At 42.9% G+C, this 21,150-nt stretch overlaps 1 protein-coding gene across 1 annotated transcript; it reads left to right on the forward strand.

The window, feature by feature from the left end:
- The first annotated feature begins 3,918 nt into the window (after positions 1-3,918).
- On the forward strand, positions 3,919-20,885 carry LOC115126252 (serine/threonine-protein kinase tousled-like 1-B). Its single transcript, XM_029655864.2, has 21 exons — positions 3,919-4,293; positions 7,026-7,141; positions 7,320-7,388; positions 7,904-7,979; positions 10,539-10,582; positions 12,218-12,319; positions 12,415-12,501; positions 12,609-12,701; positions 14,609-14,719; positions 14,804-14,940; positions 15,153-15,347; positions 15,476-15,542; positions 15,628-15,725; positions 16,118-16,199; positions 16,309-16,400; positions 16,511-16,600; positions 17,277-17,446; positions 17,777-17,912; positions 18,006-18,117; positions 19,245-19,352; positions 19,494-20,885. Exons 1-21 carry the CDS (start codon positions 4,167-4,169, stop codon positions 19,641-19,643), a joined length of 2,262 nt encoding a protein of 753 aa, XP_029511724.1. The 5' UTR covers positions 3,919-4,166; the 3' UTR covers positions 19,644-20,885.
- Positions 20,886-21,150: the final 265 nt, after the last annotated feature.

A 21,150-nucleotide genomic window follows, 5' to 3' on the forward strand; every position in this document is an offset into this window, starting at 1 on the left:
ATACTGCCTGTAAAGGGTTATCACTCTGTAATACTGCCTGTAAAGGGCTATCACTCTGTAATACTGCCTGTAAAGGGTTATCACTCTGTAATACTGCCTGTAAAGGGTTATCACTCTGTAATACTGCCTGTAAAGGGTTATCACTCTGTAATACTGCCTGTAAAGGGTTATCACTCTGTAATACTGCCTGTAAAGGGTTATCACTCTGTAATACTGCCTGTAAAGGGTTATCCCTACCCTGTCTATCACAGTGCCATCCGTTTTGTCACCAAAGCACCTTATACCACCCACCACTGCGACTTGTATGCTCTAGTCGGCTGGCCCTCGCTACATATTCGTCGCCAGACCCACTGGCTCCAGGTCATCTACAAGTCCATGCTAGGTAAAGCTCCGCCTTATCTCAGTTCACTGGTCACGATGGCAACACCCATCCGTAGCACGCGCTCCAGCAGGTGTATCTCACTGATCATCCCTAAAGCCAACACCTCATTTGGCCGCCTTTCGTTCCAGTACTCTGCTGCCTGTGACTGGAACGAACTGCAAAAATCGCTGAAGTTGGAGACTTTTATCTCCCTCACCAACTTCAAACATCAGCTATCCGAGCAGCTAACCGATCGCTGCAGCTGTACATAGTCTATTGGTAAATAGCCCACCCATTTTCACCTACCTCATTCCCATACTGTTTTTATACTGTTTTTTTATTTATTTATTTACTTTTCTGCTCTTTTGCACACCAATATCTCTACCTGTACATGACCATCTGATAATTTATCACTCCAGTGTTAATCTGCAAAATTGTATTATTCGCCTACCTCCTCATGCCTTTTGCACACATTGTATATAGACTCCCCCTTTTTTTCTACTGTGTTATTGACTTGTTAATTGTTTACTCCATGTGTAACTCTGTGTTGTCTGTTCACACTGCTATGCTTTATCTTGGCCAGGTCGCAGTTGCAAATGAGAACTTGTTCTCAACTAGCCTACCTGGTTAAATAAAGGTGAAATAAAAAATAAAAAATCACTCTGTAATACTGCCTGTAAAGGGGTATCACTCTGTAATACTGCCTGTAAAGGGTTATCACTCTGTAATACTGCCTGTAAAGGGTTATCACTCTGTAATACTGCCTGCAAAGGGTTATTACTCTGTAATACTGCCTGTAAAGGGTTATCACTCTGTAATACTGCCTGTAAAGGGTTATCACTCTGTAATACTGCCTGTAAAGGGTTATCACTCTGTAATAATACCTGTAAAGGGTTATCACTGTAATAATACCTGTAAAGGGCTATCACTGTAATAATACCTGTAAAGGGTTATCACTGTAATAATACCTGTAAAGGGCTATCACTCTGTAATACTGCCTGTAAAGGGTTATCACTCTGTAATAATGCCTGTAAAGGGGTATCACTCTCTAATACTGCCTGTAACGGGTTATCACTCTGTAATACTGCCTGTAAAGGGTTATCACTCTGTAATACTGCCTGTAAAGGGTTATCACTCTGTAATACTGCCTGTAAAGGGTTATCACTCTGTAGTACTGCCTGTAAAGGGCTATCACTCTGTAATACTGCCTGTAAAGGGTTATCACTCTGTAATAATGCCTGTAAATGGTTATCACTCTGTAATAATACCTGTAAAGGGCTATCACTCTGTAATAATGCCTCTAAAGGGCTATCACTCTGTAATAATGCCCGTAAAGGGCTATCACTCTGTAATAATGCCTGTAAAGGGCTACCACTCTGTAATAATGCCTGTAAAGGGCTATGACTCTGTAATAATGCCTGTAAAGGGTTATGGCTCTGTAATAATACCTGTAACGGGTTATCACTCTGTAATAATGCCTGTAAAGGGCTATCGCTCTGTGACAATACCTGTAACGGGCTATCACTCTGTAATATTGCCTGTAAAGGGTTATCACTCTGTAATAATGCCTGTAAAGGGTTATCACTCTGTAATACTGCCTGTAAGGGTTATCACTCTGTAATACTGCCTGTAAGGGTTATCACTCTGTAATACTGCCTGTAAAGGTATATCGCTCTGTAATACTGCCTGTAAAGGGCTATTGCCCTGTGACAATGCCTGCAATGGTATATCGCTCTGTAATAATGCCTGTAAAGGTATATCGCTCTGTAATAATGCCTGTAAAGGGCTATCAATCTGTAATACTGCCTGTAAAGGGCTATCACTCTGTGGCAATGGCTGTAAAGGGCTATCACTCTGTGACAATGGCTGTAAAGGGCTATCACTCTGTGAAAATGCCTGTAAAAGGCTATCACTCTGTTACTGTTACCATGGAAACTCATCTCATGACATAACCTGATTTTTATCACGAGCAGGTGCATATCGTGTGTGTGTGTGTATATGTGTACCTCACTCGCTTTCTCAACCAAATACAACATATTTCCTGATGCAACTTACTTGGAACACACACAGACTCTCCATCAAATATATCAAACCTTCCAACAAACAAGCTCCCGTTCAGAGAAAAAAAGATTAAATATGAAATATCCACTCGTTGTTTCATTCAAGCCTGCTGATGTAATGTATTCATTGGCATAAAACAGTGAGTGTAGTGATTGTAAATAATATCATGCTTATCCTCTACCACCAGACCGACCTACTGTAGGTGCAAGAGTCAAAACAAATCACATTTTATTTGTCACATGCTTAGTAAACAACAGGTATAGACTAACAGTGAAATGATTACGGGCCCTTCCCAACAATGTAGAGAGAAAGAGAAATAATAGATAAGTAATAATAAATACACAATAGTGAGTGTGTGTGTGATGATCATCTTAACCATTCTCTATGATAACTTTGTGCTGTCAGAATCATATAGACTAATCTGTTACCGAGAGAGCTCGTCAGTGGAACCCACAGTGCGTCTGTTGTTATGTTATTTAACATTTATTTTATCAGGGAGTCATACTGAGACCAAGTTCTCTTTTACAGATGAGCCCTGAATATCAGAAATGATAGAAAATACACACATCAACATTGTTCAGTCTGCCATTAACCTGCCTTCGCCTGGTCGGCTCCATTTGGGTGTAAAGAGTTAAGACACCCAATGACCAACACAAACACATCCAAATAAAGGTGTGCGCATGTGAGTGTGTGTGTGAATTCCACAGTGACGTCACAAAAGCCTCACCACAACAACATAACATATAGACCTAGCTGGCTGATGCATTGCACCAGATTTGGAACAAAGCATTTTCTCCATCTGTAGATCATAACATTGTCCTCCTTCATCAAGCATGTTCACTTCTTCTTTTTTTTTATAAGATTCATTTTTAATATGGGCCAATACAACAATACTCATGTTTTCAACTTGCCAGTGTGTAGTGGAATTCAACCATGCACACAGCCCACACACACACCAAGTGAACAGCCTTCGCAAACAAATCCTGACATCTGAAAATGCCTGTAGTCAGAAGCCGTTTTTCAATGGATGTGTAGACCTAAAGGCATTCATATATTTATACGAATAAAAGTATAAAGAAAATAAATTGTAGTCCTGTAATTTTTCCTCTACCATTTAATTCAATATTTTGTTCGTGCGAGGAGAAATGAACTTGTGTGACTTACGGCCATTTTTGGGGTGTCGGTTCATTGTTTTCGCATCATCTCATCCACAGCACGAGCGAGGTGCGCGCCAATCATAGATATAGGCTTAGTAGATATTTTTGACCCATGCATTTTTTGGGTGGTACATTTATGGTAGCTGATCTGTAAATTGGTACATCATCCAACATGGCTGAACAATATACATTGTCATTTAAATACACGTTATTCAAATGTGGCACAGAATTTTGAGATGATAATGATTGACCATATATTATTCGAACGGTCTAATTGGATATCGGTTCTATTGATATATTGCTATGGCGCTAACCTCGCGATAGCCTATTCCAGGATTGGAGCGCTGTTCGCGAACTGATGCTGACAGCCGCTCGATCGATGCAAAGGTTACATTTTATCCTAGCATGCTACTTCAAGACGCATACGCACTGCAGAGCTTATTGAAATATAAGTGTTTACAAAAAATGGTCAAAATTAGATTGATTTCCGTGGCTATGTAGCAGTTGCCTGATGGTGGATGCACTTTTGGGATTTCGGATTTGCACGGACGCCCGTGTGTCTGCTCTCTCACTAGTAAAGTGGCTTCATGAGTGTCCAAAGTAACAGTGGAAGTGGTGGTGGAAGTTTGGAGGCGACGCCATCTTGGTCGCAGCTATCCTCGTCCCTAACGATTTCTCAACAACACATAACGGCCACCACCAAGACCAAGGAAGGTAAATTCAGCAACGATGTCATTCGTCGAAGTCTGCTCGATGGGAAATTGATACTGTTTCCAGTTATATCGCCCCAATTCGACTGAAATATGGATGTCAATGGATGCCGCGAATTGATGGCCGAACCTTGTCAGTTACAGTCAGTACAGTAGCTAGCTAACGTTACCTCGCTATAAAGATGTCAGCACTCAGCTACAGTAGAACAATAGCGATGGAATATTCAGACAGGAGCAGACCGATTGACTGGAAAACAAGTAGGACTGAGAGCAGTCTAGACCGCTGGACCGACAGATGGCCAAGCCCAAGGCATTGTTGTTTATGTAGTTAGCTATCGATGTTGCCGAGACCTATGATAAACAGCTGTGGGTAGCTAGTTGCCTTTAGTCTTCCGTCGAACAGCAATGCTACTGCAGGTCCATGCGAATCCACTGAGTTATGATGGATTCAAATTCCTTGTTCTTTGCCAAACAAAGAAGTGTAGGCCTATATTCTGATCACTTCAACATCAGAACAAGAATAGAATGTTGCTGTCATGCAACAGAACTAAAGCCTGTGACTCTGATGCCATCGAAACGGAAGTTTGTCACAGAGGCTCACGTTACTTTAGTATATTAGTGTGTCACAATTGTTACTGTTGCAAAATATTCCAATTGGGATTGTAATAACAATGTAACTATGGCTTCCTGCTGGACTGGGGTCAAGATGAGGCCTGGACGTGGTATTCCTGTGGACATATTTAATGCTTGGTGGTTGTCAATGCATTATAACTGTTGTCTGGTTTCCCTTCACTTGCACCTCTGTCATAAGGTGTGTGTGTGTCAGGGTCAGACATTCCATGTTGTGTGTTTTGGTGATTCAGGAAGGCAAAGTTAACTCTTTGAGTTGAAGTTCAGGCCCACAGCTCAGCTGTTGAATCTGAGCTAATGTGCTTGTCTAGTCCAGTACCAAATACTGACTGCTAGGTTGTATTGGTCATACAGTCTAACACACTGTTGACACCTGATACATACTACAGTAACAGTCAAAAGTTTGGACACCTACTCATTCAAGGATTTTTCTTTATTTTGACTATTTTCTACATTGTAGAATAATAGTGACAACATCAAAACTATGAAATGACACATGGAATCATGTAGTAACCAAAAAAAGTGTTAAACAAATCAAAATATATTTTAGATTCTTCAAAGTAGCCACCCTTTGCTTTAATGACAGCTTTGCACACTTTTGGCATTCTCTCAATCAGCTTCACCTGGAATGCTTTTCCAACAGTCTTGAAGGAGTTCCCATATATGCTGAGCACTTGTTGGCTGCTTTTCCTTCACTCTGTGGTCCAACTCATCCCAAACCATCTCAGTTGGGATGAGGTTGGGTGAATGTGGAGGCCAGGTCATCTGATGCAGCACTCCATCACTCTCCTTCTTGGTTACATAGCCATTACACAGCCTGGAGGTGTGTTGGGTTATTGTCCTTTTGAAAAACAAATGGTAGTCCCACTAAGCGCAAACCAGATGTGATGGTGTATCACTGTAGAATGCTGTGGTGGCCATGCTGGTTAAGTGTGCCTTGAATTCTAAGTAAATCACTCACAGTGTCACCAGCAAAGCACCATCACTCCTCCTCCTCCATGCTTCACGATGGGAAACACACATGCGGAGATCCTTTCTCCTACTCTGCCTCTCACAAAGACATGGCGATTAGAACCAAAAATCTAAGGACAGATTTCCACCGGTCTAATGTCCATTGCTTGCGTTTCTTGGCCCAAGCATGTCTTATTGGTGTTCTTTAGTAGTCGTTTCTTTGCAGGAATTTTACTATGAAGGCCTGATTCACACAGTCTCCTCTGAACAGTTGATGTTGAGATGTGTCTGTTACTTGAACTCTGAAGCATTTATTTGTGCTGCATTTTCTGAGGCTGGTAACTCTAATGAACGTATCCTCTGCAACAGAGGTAACTCTGGGTCTTCCTTTCCTGTGGCGGTCCTCATGAGAGCCACTTTCATCATAGCGCTTGCAATTGCACTTGAAGAAACTTTCAAAGTTCTTGAAATGTTCCCGGATTGACTGACCTTCATGTCAAAAAGTAATGATAGTTCTCTACTTATTTGAGCTGCTGTTGCCATAATATGGACTTGGTGTTTTACCAAATAGGGCTGTTTTCTGTATACCAACCCTACCTTGTCACAACACCACTGATTGGCTCAAACGCATTAAGAAGGAAAGAAATTACACAAATGAACTTTTAACAGGGGACACCTGTTCACTGAAATGCATTCCAGGGGACGACCTCATGAAGCTGGTTGAGAGATTGCCAAATGTGTGCAAAACTGTCATCAAGGCAAAGGGTGGCTACTTTGAAGAATCTCAAATATAAAATATATTTTGATTTGTTTGATGCTTTTTTTGGTTACTACATGATTCCATGTGTTATTTCATAGTTTTCTTGTCTTCACTATTATTCTACAATGTAGAAAATTGTAAAACAAATAAAAACTTTGAATGAATAGGTGTGCCCGAACTTTTGACTGGTACTGTAAGTGCTATAGCTTGGTGCTGTCCATAATGTGTTCACTAAAAGCAGATAGGCTAAGTTGATGTGGGACTGGTGAAGTGCACTGCACTCAAACCATTTGCACTTATCTGATGTGCACTTATTTGAAGTGGATAGTAGTGTGAGACAGTCAGATACAGATTGTTGTATCCTTACATAGCCATATGTGTTATGTTGTGTTTAGGCCCCATGGAGGAGCTGCACAGCCTGGACCCTCGCAGGCAGGAGCTTCTGGAGGCCAGGTTCATGGGTGCGGTCAGCGGCAACACCGTAGGAAGCAGCGCCAGTGGCGGGGCCAAGGTGACAGACACACCCGTTATTACGCAATTACTATCTCACACATAAATACTATAACGCACACATGCAGGTTTTTACTCATACCAGACACACCAAAAAGTTTTTTTTAAAGGCAAGCACATGAAAATGACACATTACACACACTATTAAACAGTTATGTCTGACTTGTCTGTATGTCCAGGGTCTGGCCAACGAGTGCTCCAACCACAGCTATGGCAGTCTCGGCTCTTCCAGCGACAAAGAGTCAGAGGTAAGAGACACACACTATGCAGAGACGATGTCAGTGAGGGACGGGTCTGGCCTAGTTTCAGTGATTAGATGTCACACCATATCACCGACACACAGGTGGCTTACTCGCTGTTAAAAGAAAAGACGCCATTTAGTTTGAGTGGAGACAGGGAAGGCAGGCATTTTGTCTATGTAGCCATTTACATTTTTGGAACCATGGACAGTTAATCAAGAGACTGAATGATATCTTTGTTTGTCCTTGCATGACCCACCTCAATCTTTCTCTTTCCTCCCTCTTTCAACCTTCCTCACTATCTTTCCTCCATCCCTGTCTCACCCTCTACTCACTCTCTTTTTAATGTATCTTTCTCTCCCTAGAACTCTGATATGAAGAGGGGGAGTTCTCCTGCATATTCTGTACATACTCTTCCTTCCTACTGTCCTACCCCCCCCCACCACACACACACACTCATACACTCTCTTCCTAAGGGGACACGCGAGTGTCAGAAAAGTGATTTACTATTTGTTTCTTCTCAGACCCCTGAGAAGAAGCACTCTGAGTCGCCCAGAGGAAGGAAGAGGAAAGCTGACATCCAATCGGAGAACAGCCAGGGTATGACACACGCATACAGTGCCTTCAGAAAGTTTGCACACCCCTTGCAAAAATGCATTAAAATTGGAAGAAATTTGGCAAAGAAACAAACTTTATGTCATGAATTCAAAGCATTATATTTAAGGCAAATCCAAAACAACTCTGAATAGCCGAGTTACACTTTTGACTAAATCTGCTTTATAATCTATGGCAAGACCTGAAAATGGCTGTCTAGCAATGATCAATAACCAACTTGACAGAGCTTGACTTTTAAAAAGAATAATATGCAAATATTGTACAATCCAGGTGTGCAAAGCTCTTAGAGACGTATCCAGAAAGACTCACAGCTGTAATCGCTGCCAAAGATGATTCTAGTATGTATTGACTCAGGGCTGTGAAGACTTATGTAAATAAGATATTTCCATTTAACTAGGCAAGTCAGTTAAGAACAAATTTTAATTTTCAATGACGGCCTAGGAACAGTGGGTTAACTGCCTTGTTCAGGGGCAGAATGACAGATTTTTACCTTGTCAGCTCAGGGATTCGATCTTGCAACCTTTTGGTTACTAGTCCAACGCTCTAACGACTAGGCTACCTGCCACCCCATTTTCAATACATTCGCTGAAGTTTCTAAACATGTTTTCATTTTGTCATTATGGGGTCTAGATGGGTGAGGAGAAAAATCTATTTAATCCATTTTGAATTCAGGCTGTAACACGACAAAATGTGAAAAAAGTCTAGGGGTTTGAATACTTTCTTACGGCACTGTACCTGTTTTCTATGATTGTGTTTTGTAATCCTGTCTTGCATTTTATATTTGCATGTGATGTGTGTGTCTTTGTAATTACAGGGCTCATTTGTAAAAGAGACCTTGGTCTCAACCTGACTCCCTGTCAAAAATAAATAAATGTTTCAATAAAATAAAAATAAAAACAACAGTCGTTATAAACAGGGGTGAAATTATCTGGTCAGGACCTGAAGGAATTTTAGATTCTCCTTGGTACATGATTTATTTTCATTTCAAAGTCACTCACTCGCAAGCTCCCTGTCGGTAGTCGGGCCCTTCCATTAGACAATGTATATTCTGAATGTCACATGGTATCACTCAGTTAATCAAGGTATATTGAATGTCACATGGTATCACTCAGTTAAACAAGGTATATTGAATGTTACATGGTATCACTCAGTTAAACAAGGTAAACTATATATACAAAAGTATGTGGACACCTCTTCAAATGAGTGGATTAGGCTATTTCAGCCACACCTGTTGCTGAAAGGTGTTTAAAATCGAGCACACGGCCATGCAATCTCCATAGACAAACATTGGCAGTAGAATGGCCTTACTGAAGAGCTCAGTGACTTTCAACGTGGCACCATCATAGGATGCCATCTTTTTAACAAGTCAGTCCATTCAATTTCTGCCCTGCTAGAGCTGCCCCTGTCAACTGTAAGTGCTGTTATTCTGAAGTGGCAACATCTAGATGCAACAATGGTTCAGCCGCGAAGTGGTAGGCCACACAAGCTTACAGAACGGGACAAGTGCTGAAGCTCATAGCGTGTAAAAATTGTCTGTCTTTGGTTGCAACACTCACTACTGAGTTCCAAACTGCCTCTGGAAGCAACGTCAGCACAAGAACTGTTCGTCGGGAGCTTCATGAAATGGGTTTCTATGGCCTAGCAGCTGCACACACACACAAGCCTAAGATTACCATGTGCAATGCCAAGCGTCGGCTGGAGTGGTGTAAAGCTCTCCGCCATTGGACTCTGGAGCAGTGGAAATGTGTTCTTTGGCATGATGAATTATACTTAACCATCTGCTGTCCGACGGACTAATCATGGTTTGGCGGATGCCAGGAGAAAGCTAACTGCCCCAGTGCATAGTGCCAACTGTAAAGTTTGGTGTAGGAGGAATAATGGTCTGGGTCTGTTTTTCATGATTCGGGCTAGACCCCTTAGTTTCAGTGAAGGGAAATCTTAACGCTACAGCATACAATAACATTCTAGACGAATCTGTGCTTCCAACTTTGTGGCAACAGTTTGAGGAAGGCCCTTTCCTGTTACAACATGACAATGCCCTTATGCACAAAGCGAGGTCCATACAGAAATTGTTTGTTGACATCGGTGTGGAAGAACTTGAGTGGCCTGCACAGAGCCCTGACCTCAACCGCATCGGACACCATTTGGCATCAATTGGAACATTGACTGCGAGCCAGGCCTAATCACCCAACATCATTGCCCGATCTCACTAATGCTCTTGTCGCTGAATGGAAGAAAGTCCCCGCAGAAATGTTCCAACATCTTAGTGGAAAACCTTTCCAGAAGCCTGGAGGCTGTTTTAGCATCAAAAGGGCACAAACTCCATATCAATGCCCATGATTTTGGAATGAGATCTTCGATGAGCAGGTGTCCACATACGTTTAGTCATGTAGTGTATGTTCTGAATGTCACTCTCCGTTAAACAAGGTGACACAGTGTCATTGCTACATTCTGTTGTAAGGTCCCTGGGCTGTGCTAACCTCTGTATCTGTGTTAATGCGTTGCTAACCCACGGTATCTGCTCTGTGTTCTCCTCTACCACAGGGAAGACTTCCACACGGGGGCCCAAGATCAGTGACTACTTTGATGTGAGTGTCGTATTATGTAGTTGTTCCAGACTCGTTATTTATATGCACTTTGTGTTCTCTCTGTGTAAGTTAAACTAAATGTAAGCCTTCCATGGGCCAAGCTGGTTGGTCTTGACACGCAAGATGTCTAGTGAGATGCAGCCTATGTGGAGTTGCCAGAAAACGCTAACATCCTGTTTTCAGGGATACAGTATTTTCAATCTAACTTCCATTTCCGTTGAAAAATGGAAGTAAGGACTCGGCTCAGGCATCTTTCTACGCCTGCTATGTTAGGTTAAGTGAGATGATTGGTGATTGGGTCGTGGTGTGATGATTCTGATTGGTTGACATTGTGAATTTCCCAACTTGAGGCATTCTTCTAAACACTATGAAAGTCCCATGTACTTCCTGGATCATGTCCCTTGCTGTTTTAAGAATGGGATTCCACAAATGTGTCCTCAAATTTATGCATGTCCTCAAATATTTGAGAAAGCAGTCATTTAAGATGCATGTAAAATGATATTCCTATTAGTGGATTATTTACTTCTACCCAATGCCTTTAAGGTTTTCCATAATGAAAAATATAATGCAATGGAAACCCTTTATTATTATTATTGTAATAATATGTATATATATATTTTTTTCTCGTTTTATTTTGAGATTTGTATATCTATATATATATATATATATGTGTGTATGTATATAAAAATATATATATACAATTTTTACTTTTTACCCCTTTTTCGTGATATCCAATTATCCAATTGGTAGTTAGTCTTGTCCCATCGCTGCAACTCCCGTACGGACTCGGGAGAGGCGAAGGTCGAGTGTGTTCTCCGAAACACAATCCAACCAAGCCGCACTGCTTCTTGACACACTACCCGCTTAACACGTAAGCCAGCTCCACCAATGTGTTGGAGGAAACACAGTACAACTAGTGACTGTAGTCAGTGTGCACTGCGCCCGGCCCGCCACAGGAGTCACTAGAGCGCGATGGGACAAGAAAATCTCGGCCAGCCAAACCCTGCCCTAACCCGGACGATGCTGGGCCAATTGTGCGCTGCCTCATGGGTCTCCTGGTCTCGGCCGGCCGGCTGCAACATAACCTGGGATCGAACCCGGGTCTGTAGTGACGGCTCTAGCGCCTTACACTTCAAACACACCGACAGCGTCATTGCATTTTGGTACACCAGAAATACATTCATTTCCAATGAAACTCTGCATTTGCCTTGCAGCGTTGCAAAGGCAGTTGCAGTGCGTTCATTGTGGTGCATGCGTTGGATTTATCGAATGTATGTGTCAAACTATATTTGTAGACAGCTTGAGAGAAATGGTAGCAGAAGGTGAATGTTGAACTTTTGTTGCACACATTTCCAGATGATGCTGCGACTATTTTGCGCAACGACGCTGTCGGTGTGTTGGAAGCATTAGACCGCTGCGTCACTTGGGAGAATGGAAAACTTTAATGAAAGCCATTAGGTAGAACAAAATTAATCCACAAATACAAATATAATTATACATATATCTTAAATGAATGCATTCAAAAACAGTATGGGGCATGATCCAAGAAGTAGGCGGGACTTTCATAGTGTATTGCTGGGCGATATGTATGTGATGTCACTTCCTGTTCCTCACCCTGCTGTTTCCTGTGTGTAGTTCCAGGGGGGGAGTGGCTCCAGTCCGGTGAGGGCTTTACCCCAGTTCCTCCGCTCACCACAGAACTCCCACCAAGGTGCTCATTCTGCACCTGGCTCTAATGTACGTATACACATGTGCTAGGACCTTTTTGGGCTTTGGTGTGTGTTTCATCACCTTGTTTATAACAGTGTTGTATGTGTGTTGTCTCTCTGTAGATCAGACAAAACAGCTCCTCTCCTACCAGTCTGTGTTTCGGAGATCACCTGATGAACCACAAAGCCTCCTCCAGCAAGTGTGTTCAGGTAAGACTTGCACACTCTCTCTTTCCTCAAACTCTTATCACATCTCCTTACGCTCCTCACACCTGTCACACTTCTTTCTCACCTACTCCTCTCCTGTCTCTCTCCAGACAGAGTTGACAGGTCTGAAACTGGCTGCTCTGGAGAGCAACAAGAGTCTGGACCTGGAGAAGAAAGAGGGACGCATAGATGACCTGCTTAGGGTGAGTTTAGGTGCTAGTTAGGGTACTATAGGTGATGGGTAGAGGTTGTATTAGTTAGGGTACTACAGGTGATGGGTAGAGGTGGTACTAGTTAGGGTACTACAGGTGATGGGTAGAGGTTGTACTAGTTAGGGTACTATAGGTTATGGGTAGAGGTTGTACTAGTTAGGGTACTATAGGTGATGGGTAGAGGTTGTATTAGTTAGGGTACTACAGGTGATGGGTAGAGGTGGTACTAGTTAGGGTACTACAGGTGATGGGTAGAGGTTGTACTAGTTAGGGTACTATAGGTTATGGGTAGAGGTTGTACTAGTTAGGGTACTATAGGTGTTAGGGTACTACAGGTGATGGTAGAGGTTGTACTATTTAGGGTACTACAGGTGATGGGTAGAGGTTGTACTAGTTAGGGTATTATAGGTAATGGGTAGAGGTTGTACTAGTTAGGGTACTATAGGTTATGGGTAGAGGTTGTACTAGTTAGGGTACTACAGGTGATGGGTAGAGGTTGTACTAGTTAGGGTACTATAGGTGATGGGTAGAGGTTGTACTAGTTAGGGTACTATAGGTGATGGGTAGAGGTTGTACTAGTTAGGGTACTATAGGTGATGGTTAGAGGTTGTACTAGTTAGGGTACTATAGGTGATGGTTAGAGGTTGTACTAGTTAGGGTACTATAGGTGATGGGTAGAGGTTGTACTAGTTAGGGTACTATAGGTGATGGTTAGAGGTTGTACTAGTTAGGGTACTATAGGTGTTAGGGTACTACAGGTGATGGTTAGAGGTTATACTAGTTAGGGTACTATAGGTGTTAGGGTGCTACAGGTGATGGTTAGAGGTTGTACTAGTTAGGGTACTATAGGTGTTAGGGTACTACAGGTGATGGTTAGAGGTTGTACTAGTTAGGGTACTATAAGTGATGGGTAGAGGTTGTACTAGTTAGGGTACTATAGGTGATGGTTAGAGGTTGTACTAGTTAGGGTACTATAGGTGATGGGTAGAGGTTGTTCTAGTTAGGGTACTATAGGTGATGGGTAGAGGTTGTACTAGTTAGGGTACTATAGGTGATGGGTAGAGGTTGTTCTAGTTAGGGTACTATAGGTGATGGGTAGAGGTTGTTCTAGTTAGGGTACTATAGGTGATGGGTAGAGGTTGTACTAGTTAGGGTACTATAGGTGATGGGTAGAGGTTGTTCTAGTTAGGGTACTATAGGTGATGGTTAGAGGTTGTACTAGTTAGGGTACTATAGGTGATGGGTAGAGGTTGTTCTAGTTAGGGTACTATAGGTGATGGTTAGAGGTTGTACTAGTTAGGGTACTATATGTGATGGGTAGAGGTTGTTCTAGTTAGGGTACTATGGGTGATGGTTAGAGGTTGTACTAGTTAGGGTACTATAGGTGATGGGTTGAGGTTGTTCTAGTTAGGGTACTATAGGTGATGGGTAGAGGTTGTACTAGTTATGGTACTATAGGTGATGGGTAGAGGTTGTTCTAGTTAGGGTACTATAGGTGATGGGTAGAGGTTGTACTAGTTAGGGTACTATAGGTGATGGGTAGAGGTTGTACTAGTTAGGGTACTATAGGTGATAGGTAGAGGTTGTACTAGTTAGGGTACTATAGGTGATGGGTAGAGGTTGTGCTAGTTAGGGTACTATAGGTGATGGGTAGAGGTTGGACTAGTTAGGGTACTATAGGTGATGGGTAGAGGTTGTGCTAGTTAGGGTACTATAGGTGATGGTTAGAGGTTGTAGTAGTTAGGGTACTATAGGTGATGGTTAGAGGTTGTACTAGTTAGGGTACTATAGGTGATACTATAGGTGATGGGTAGAGGTTGTACTAGTTAGGGTACTATAAGTGATGGGTAGAGGTTGTGTACTGTTGTGTGTTGATACATGTATTGTTTTCCCTCCAGGCCAACTGTGACCTGAGGAGACAGATTGATGAACAGCAGAAACTCCTGGAGAAATACAAGGAGAGACTGAACAAATGCATCACAATGAGCAAGAAACTACTCATAGAGAAGGTGTTGATTTGTTTGTATGGATGTCTGTTACTGACACAAGCCCATGTGCGATTGTGTAACTGGCGTCTATTTGTGTGTATGTAGAGCACCCAGGAGAAGCAGTCGTGCAGAGAGAAGAGCATGCAGGACCGTCTCAGACTGGGTCACTTCACCACTGTACGACATGGAGCCTCCTACACTGAACAGTGGACCGACGGATACGCATTCCAGAACCTTGTCAAGTGAGAATACACACACTTCACAAACCCACATATAATATACTGTATGTACATGGTCTGCTCTCCAAAGCATAATGAAACGATAACATTTCCTATGACCTGTTATGTGTGATATGACTTTCTTTTGACCTGTTATATGTGATTACTTTCTTATGACCTGCTATAAGACTTTATAACCCCCCCCCCCCACACACACACACTCTCTTTGTGTGTAGGCAGCAGGAGGGTATCAACCAGCAGAGAGAGGAGATCGAGCGTCAGAGGAAGCTGCTAGCCAAAAGGAAGCCTCCCAACCCCTCCTCCTCCCCCTCCCTCTCCTTAGGAACCACCTCCGAACCCAAACAGCGTAAAGCCAAGGTTGTAAACGGCAATGACCCCGACCCCTTCCTCAAACCCTCCCTGCCTCAGATGTGAGTACACACACACACACTGAGGGACACACACACTTGTACATACAGGCATGCATGCGCACGGACAGATGGATACACCCACTTTTGCGTTGTTGGTGCAGTGACGTTTATCAACATTTATTTTTTAGGTTGACTCTGGCTGAGTATCATGAGCAGGAGGAGATCTTCAAGCTTCGCCTGGGACACCTGAAGAAGGTTGGTTTCACTATGAACACAAACATGTTTGTTCAAAGTACTATTGTCCCGAATCCCAAAATGAATACAATTGACTGTCTCTCAGGAGGAGGCTGAGATCCAGGCAGAGCTGGAGAGGTTGGAGAGGGTGAGGAACCTCCACATCCGAGAACTGAAGAGGATCAACAATGAGGACAGCTCATCGTAAGTACAAGACAGGAAGACGCAATCATATAGAAGTCCTGACCCCAGCACTGTCTCCTGGTTCAAAACCCAACCCTAGTGCCTACCTATCCGTAGGCCAGTAGCTGTAGTGTGGCTGACTGCCAAGTTGATACTTTCTAGGTGTTCATAAGATAATAATTGTAATATATGCCATTTAGCAGACACATTTATCCAAAGCAACTTAGTCATGTGTGGATACATTTTATATATGGATGGCCCAAGCAGGAATCGAACCCACAACCCTTGGCGTTGCAAGTGCCATGCTCCACTGACTGAGCCACAGTTCTTGTAGGTGTTATGTGGGTAAATTATCCTTTTATACTATAGGAAGCAGCCTGTTCAGTCTATCTATCTGTCTGTCTGTCTGTCAGGTTTAAAGACCACCCCACTCTGAATGAGAGGTACCTGCTGCTGTATCTGCTAGGCAGAGGAGGCTTCAGTGAAGTCTATAAGGTATGGATTGACTACTAGTATGTGCTTGTGAATGATTATTAAGAGATTCTAGATCCATACTGTACCTGTGCTTGTGAGTGTTTGTCTGATGTGTGTTCTGTGTCTTCAGGCCTTTGACCTGTTTGAGCAGCGCTACGCAGCCGTTAAAATCCACCAACTCAACAAGAACTGGAGAGAGGAGAAGAAGGAGAACTACCACAAGTATGAGACGCAGAATTTACAACCAAGTTTACATCCATGTTTTAACCTGTTATTTGACCAGACTTGCTTAGGGTTCTCTATTGTAAAAACAATATTGTTTTCTGTCCCAGGCATGCCTGTAGAGAATACCGGATACACAAACAGCTGGACCATCCCAGAATAGTCAAACTCTATGACTACTTCTCCCTGGATACAGACACGTAAGTGACGTTTTACCCCAAACATAGTACAGTTCTTTCACAGGTCAGATGAAGGAGAGGAAGCCATTTTAGACTGTTGAGATGCTTCTTAGGTTATAGTTAATGGAGTCCATTGTCTTCTCTGTTTCTCTTGCTCACACTCTTTCTCTGTTTTTCTCTTGTGGTGGAATTAATGTAATCGAGAGGATTACAAAAACAAACAAACTTAATTATTTAATTAGTGCAGTAATGGAGCTGGTCGGTAATCACCCCTGGAGGTGATCACTGAGAACTCAACAAGCTGGTCTGAGCCACAGCATTTTATAGCAAAGTCCATTCTCCTTCAATCTACATGACAAACAACAGATGTATGGAATGGGTCAAAGGGTTAAGATTTGTATGAAAGATACTTATTATTCACAGCAGACAGTATCGGCTGTAAAAACTGTTCTCATTGTGTAGAAACCAGGGTCTGGCCCCAAGACATCTCCCTGATATCACCCAAAGACATCGTAAATCTCCTGTCAGTGTTGAATCTCCCAGAGGCCCACTTTCAGTTCACACAGACACAATAGAGTTATAAGAACCCTCTATTCTGTTGCAAAAACAACCATTTGATGCAATTACAGCATTATAACCTAATCTTGCAATTTTGCTCTCACGCTTTCTCTTTCTGTCTCTTTCTCTCTGCCTTTAGGTTCTGTACGGTTCTAGAGTTCTGTGAGGGGAACGACTTGGACTTCTATCTGAAACAGAACAAGCTGATGTCAGAGAAGGAGGCGCGGTCTATCGTCATGCAGATAGTCAATGCCCTGCGATACCTCAACGAGATCAAACCCCCCATCATACACTACGACCTCAAACCAGGTACACACACACACCCGCTACGACCTCAAACCAGTTACACACACACCAGGGGAGGCTGCTGAGGGGAGGACGGCTCATAGTAATGTCTGGAACGGAGTGAATGGAATGGTATCAAACACCTGGAAACCTTGTGTCTGATGTATTTGATACCATTCCACTGATTCCACTCCAGTCATTACCACGAGCCCCGTCCTCCCCAATTAAGGTGCCACCAACCTCCTGTGACACACACTACAACCTCAAACCAGGCACACACACTCGTTCACACAGTGACTCATGTTGTGTCGGTGGCATACACACATACTCAACTCACGCCTCTTGTCTGTGCAGGTAATATCTTGCTGGTGGATGGGACTGCATGTGGAGAGATAAAGATCACAGACTTTGGGCTGTCTAAGATCATGGATGATGACAACTATGGTGTGGACGGCATGGACCTCACCTCACAGGGAGCTGGCACATACTGGTGAGACACGACACACAACACATGACACACAAATAGTTATATTAGGTTTTTCTCTATTGTATATTGCTTTCTTCATGTTTTCCTCTTGTCCAGGTACCTTCCCCCAGAGTGTTTTGTAGTAGGCAAGGAGCCTCCTAAGATCTCTAACAAAGTGGACGTCTGGTCGGTCGGGGTCATCTTCTTCCAGTGCCTCTATGGACGGAAGGTAAGCACTCACACTCATTAGGGTACCTCTGAAGTGTACTCATTTTATTTTTCTCAGTGATCAGGGCCTAAAATTAACACCTGCCAAATGCGGGTAGATTTTGGCATTGGCGGGTAAGATGTCTTGGCATTGGCGGGTAAGATGTCTTGGCATTGGCGGGTAAGATGTCTTGGCATTGGCGGGTAAGATGTCTTGGTATTGGCGGGTAAGATGTCTTGGCATTGGTGGGTAAGATGTCTTGGCATTAGCGGGTAAGATGTCTTGGCATTAGCGGGTAAGATGTCTTTGCATTGGCGGGTAAGATGTCTTGGCATTGGCGGGTAAGATGTCTTGGCATTGGCGGGTAAGATGTCTTGGCATTGGCGGGTAAGATGTCTTGGCATTGGTGGGTAAGATGTCTTGGCATTAGCGGGTAAGATGTCTTGGCATTGGCGGGTAAGATGTCTTGGCATTGGTGGGTAAGATGTCTTGGCATTGGTGGGTAAGATGTCTTGGCATTAGCGGGTAAGACCAGCCACGATGGCGGGTGGTCAGGGCTTCACAGTTTGAGCATTTCACTCGCATTTGTGAATAAAAAAATGTTAATTATGATAAAATGTACAGTCAAATAAATACTGCAGTAGTTGTTTTCAAAGTAAAAGTTGGTCTAATTTACTTGAAACTAAAATCTACTGAAATTAGACATTGTCCTTATGTTTCTTGGCTATTTCCATTGTTTTGTTCAGAAGTGAGGTTGTTTTTCTGTATGTTTGAGTCTCTACTGCTAGGGAGAAAAGACAATGCTTCTACTAACTAGTCATACTCAATCTCACAGGAACAAACATGACAGGAACAAACATGACTGGAGGTTACCACGGTAACCCCCCGCCCTTAAAGGGGCAGGTGAACATATTTGTCATCTGTGACATTTCGATTAAAAGACTCAGGTCACAAAAAATGAAATTAAACAATATACCACATTACTTCTTATTAGTAATGCATTTATTGTTTTAGAAAAATTGGAAAGCATAAACATCTGTAATTTCTTGTAAAATAATTTACCACCGTGGTTGGTAGACCAAAAGGTGAATTTTAGGCCCAGTCAGTTATACCTCAGTTTTGTTTTAACTGTGTGTGTGTTCATGCAGCCATTTGGCCATAACCAGTCTCAGCAGGACATCCTTCAAGAGAACACCATCCTCAAAGCCACCGAGGTCCAGTTCCCTGCCAAGCCCCAGGCCAGCACAGAGGCCAAGGTTACTCATACTTACTCTGAATTGTACACTCGTCAGGACATGTCTGAATGTGACTAGGACAAAGCATGATAAGCTGATCCATATTCTATAGATTAACTAACATCTCTCACTCCATCTTCCTTCTCTATCTCTCCCTGTCAGGCGTTTATCCGGCGCTGTCTGGCCTACCGTAAGGAGGCTCGTTTCGACGTTCACCAGCTGGGCACTGACACGTACCTCCTCCCTCACATGAGACGCACCAACTCCTCAGGCTCCCTTCAGCCCGCCTCCTCCTCAATTTCCTCCTACTGAATGGCTGATGGACATGACTGACAGGCCCACCGGTCAATCCTATAGCAGAACTGATCCTAATATGGGAAATGGAGTGGTGTTGGGTATTCAGAATCCCCCAGCCGCAGTGAAAGGGACGTGAATTTGTTTGGCTGAATAGAATGGAATGGATGACACGTGAGATGGGGAAAGAGAAAGACAGAGTGGAGGTGGAGACACTGCTAATGTTTCCAAGTAGCTTTGCCGAAACGTTGCACTGTGTTCTGATCCTGAAGGTGTACCTGCTTTACAGAGAGAGAGAGAGAGAGAGAGAGAGAGAGAGAGAGAGAGAGAGAGAGAGGAAGGAAGAGAAGCTCTACCCCTTGTGCATGCCATTGGACATGCTGTGTCTGTTGCCATGGGGACTTAAGTGGGGCTAGGCCACACCCCTTGCTAATGTTGAACTGGGCTCTTATTGGTGGAGAGGTAAACTGTAAACAAAAAGCAACACGTTTAGTTGTTTATTGGAATCCCCATCAGAAGTCCATTCCTAAATAGTCCACTAGCTTCTACTATAGAAGGCACTTCCTGTAGATCTGAAGGGATTGGATAGGCATTAAACTATCTCCACCTTGTGCCTGGATAGGCCAAGTGGAATGTTCTCCATATTGCTTAGACCTCTGCAGTCAGTTCAGATCTACACCAGTATGTTGGTGCTAGAGGTCGATTTGGGATGTGGCTTGAATCCCCAGAATCGATCAGTTGGTTTGCCAGACTCACAGTAAACCTTGGACTAAATTGCACTTCTAATCAAGATGATTTGGTTTCATGGACATGACTTCTTGAAATAGTCCTGGACTAAGGCTAAGCTTCAGTCCCAGACTGTCGGACAGAAGTTCATAAAGTCACGTTTTTAGATCTTGAATCAAGAATGAAATCTACTCCTGGATTAATATAATCTGGCTGTGTGAAAGAAGTTGGTTTTAGGCAGTTTAGGTCCTCCGTGGATCCATCCCTCTACAATGTGCTGAGTGCTAGGCCTGTTCAGGCAATGACGTCTGTTTAGCAGAACACAATGAAACCATATAAGGATCAGCTTTATTGTAAAGATTAAGGTTTCAATACTCAAATCTGGAGGAAATTCAATGTACATTTCATGTGTAGGAGTGGCATATCTGCAATCTCAGTCTGTACAGGGGGTCAAACACACTCAATGTACTGAACTCTCACTAGGCAGTGCCCCTGTTCTCAAATGAATAAAAGACAAAACGCCTAGAAACACAATTCTCTTATTTCCCATTTTGCTTTGAAATTGTACCCTTCCCTTACTCTGTTTTATTGTCTATTCTACCTTCACGTTTTATATTGTAGATGAGAAATAACAGGTGAAACGTTGAGCACATGCAAAGCTTTAGCAAGTCCAACTCTTGGTTTCTCATGTCTCCTTGTTCATTTGTGCTACGAAATGATTTTTTTTATTTTGCTGCTATGTAGATGTGACTTTTAGTTAAGATCTATCTGTATGAGCTACCTCAGGTACAGATAGTGC

This window comes from Oncorhynchus nerka, linkage group LG9b (assembly GCF_034236695.1).
Source record: "Oncorhynchus nerka isolate Pitt River linkage group LG9b, Oner_Uvic_2.0, whole genome shotgun sequence".
NCBI classification, from domain to species: Eukaryota; Metazoa; Chordata; class Actinopteri; order Salmoniformes; family Salmonidae; genus Oncorhynchus; species Oncorhynchus nerka.

Excerpts from the sequence above, each read along its gene's own strand:
- LOC115126252 (XM_029655864.2), top strand. The coding sequence starts at position 4,167 with ATGAGTGTCCAAAGTAACAGTGGAAGTGGTGGTGGAAGTTTGGAGGCG. Across the intron at positions 15,726-16,117 it reads AACAATGAGGACAGCTCATC|GTTTAAAGACCACCCCACTC; the intron begins GTAAGTACAAGA and ends TCTGTCTGTCAG. Across the intron at positions 16,200-16,308 it reads GCTTCAGTGAAGTCTATAAG|GCCTTTGACCTGTTTGAGCA; the intron begins GTATGGATTGAC and ends CTGTGTCTTCAG.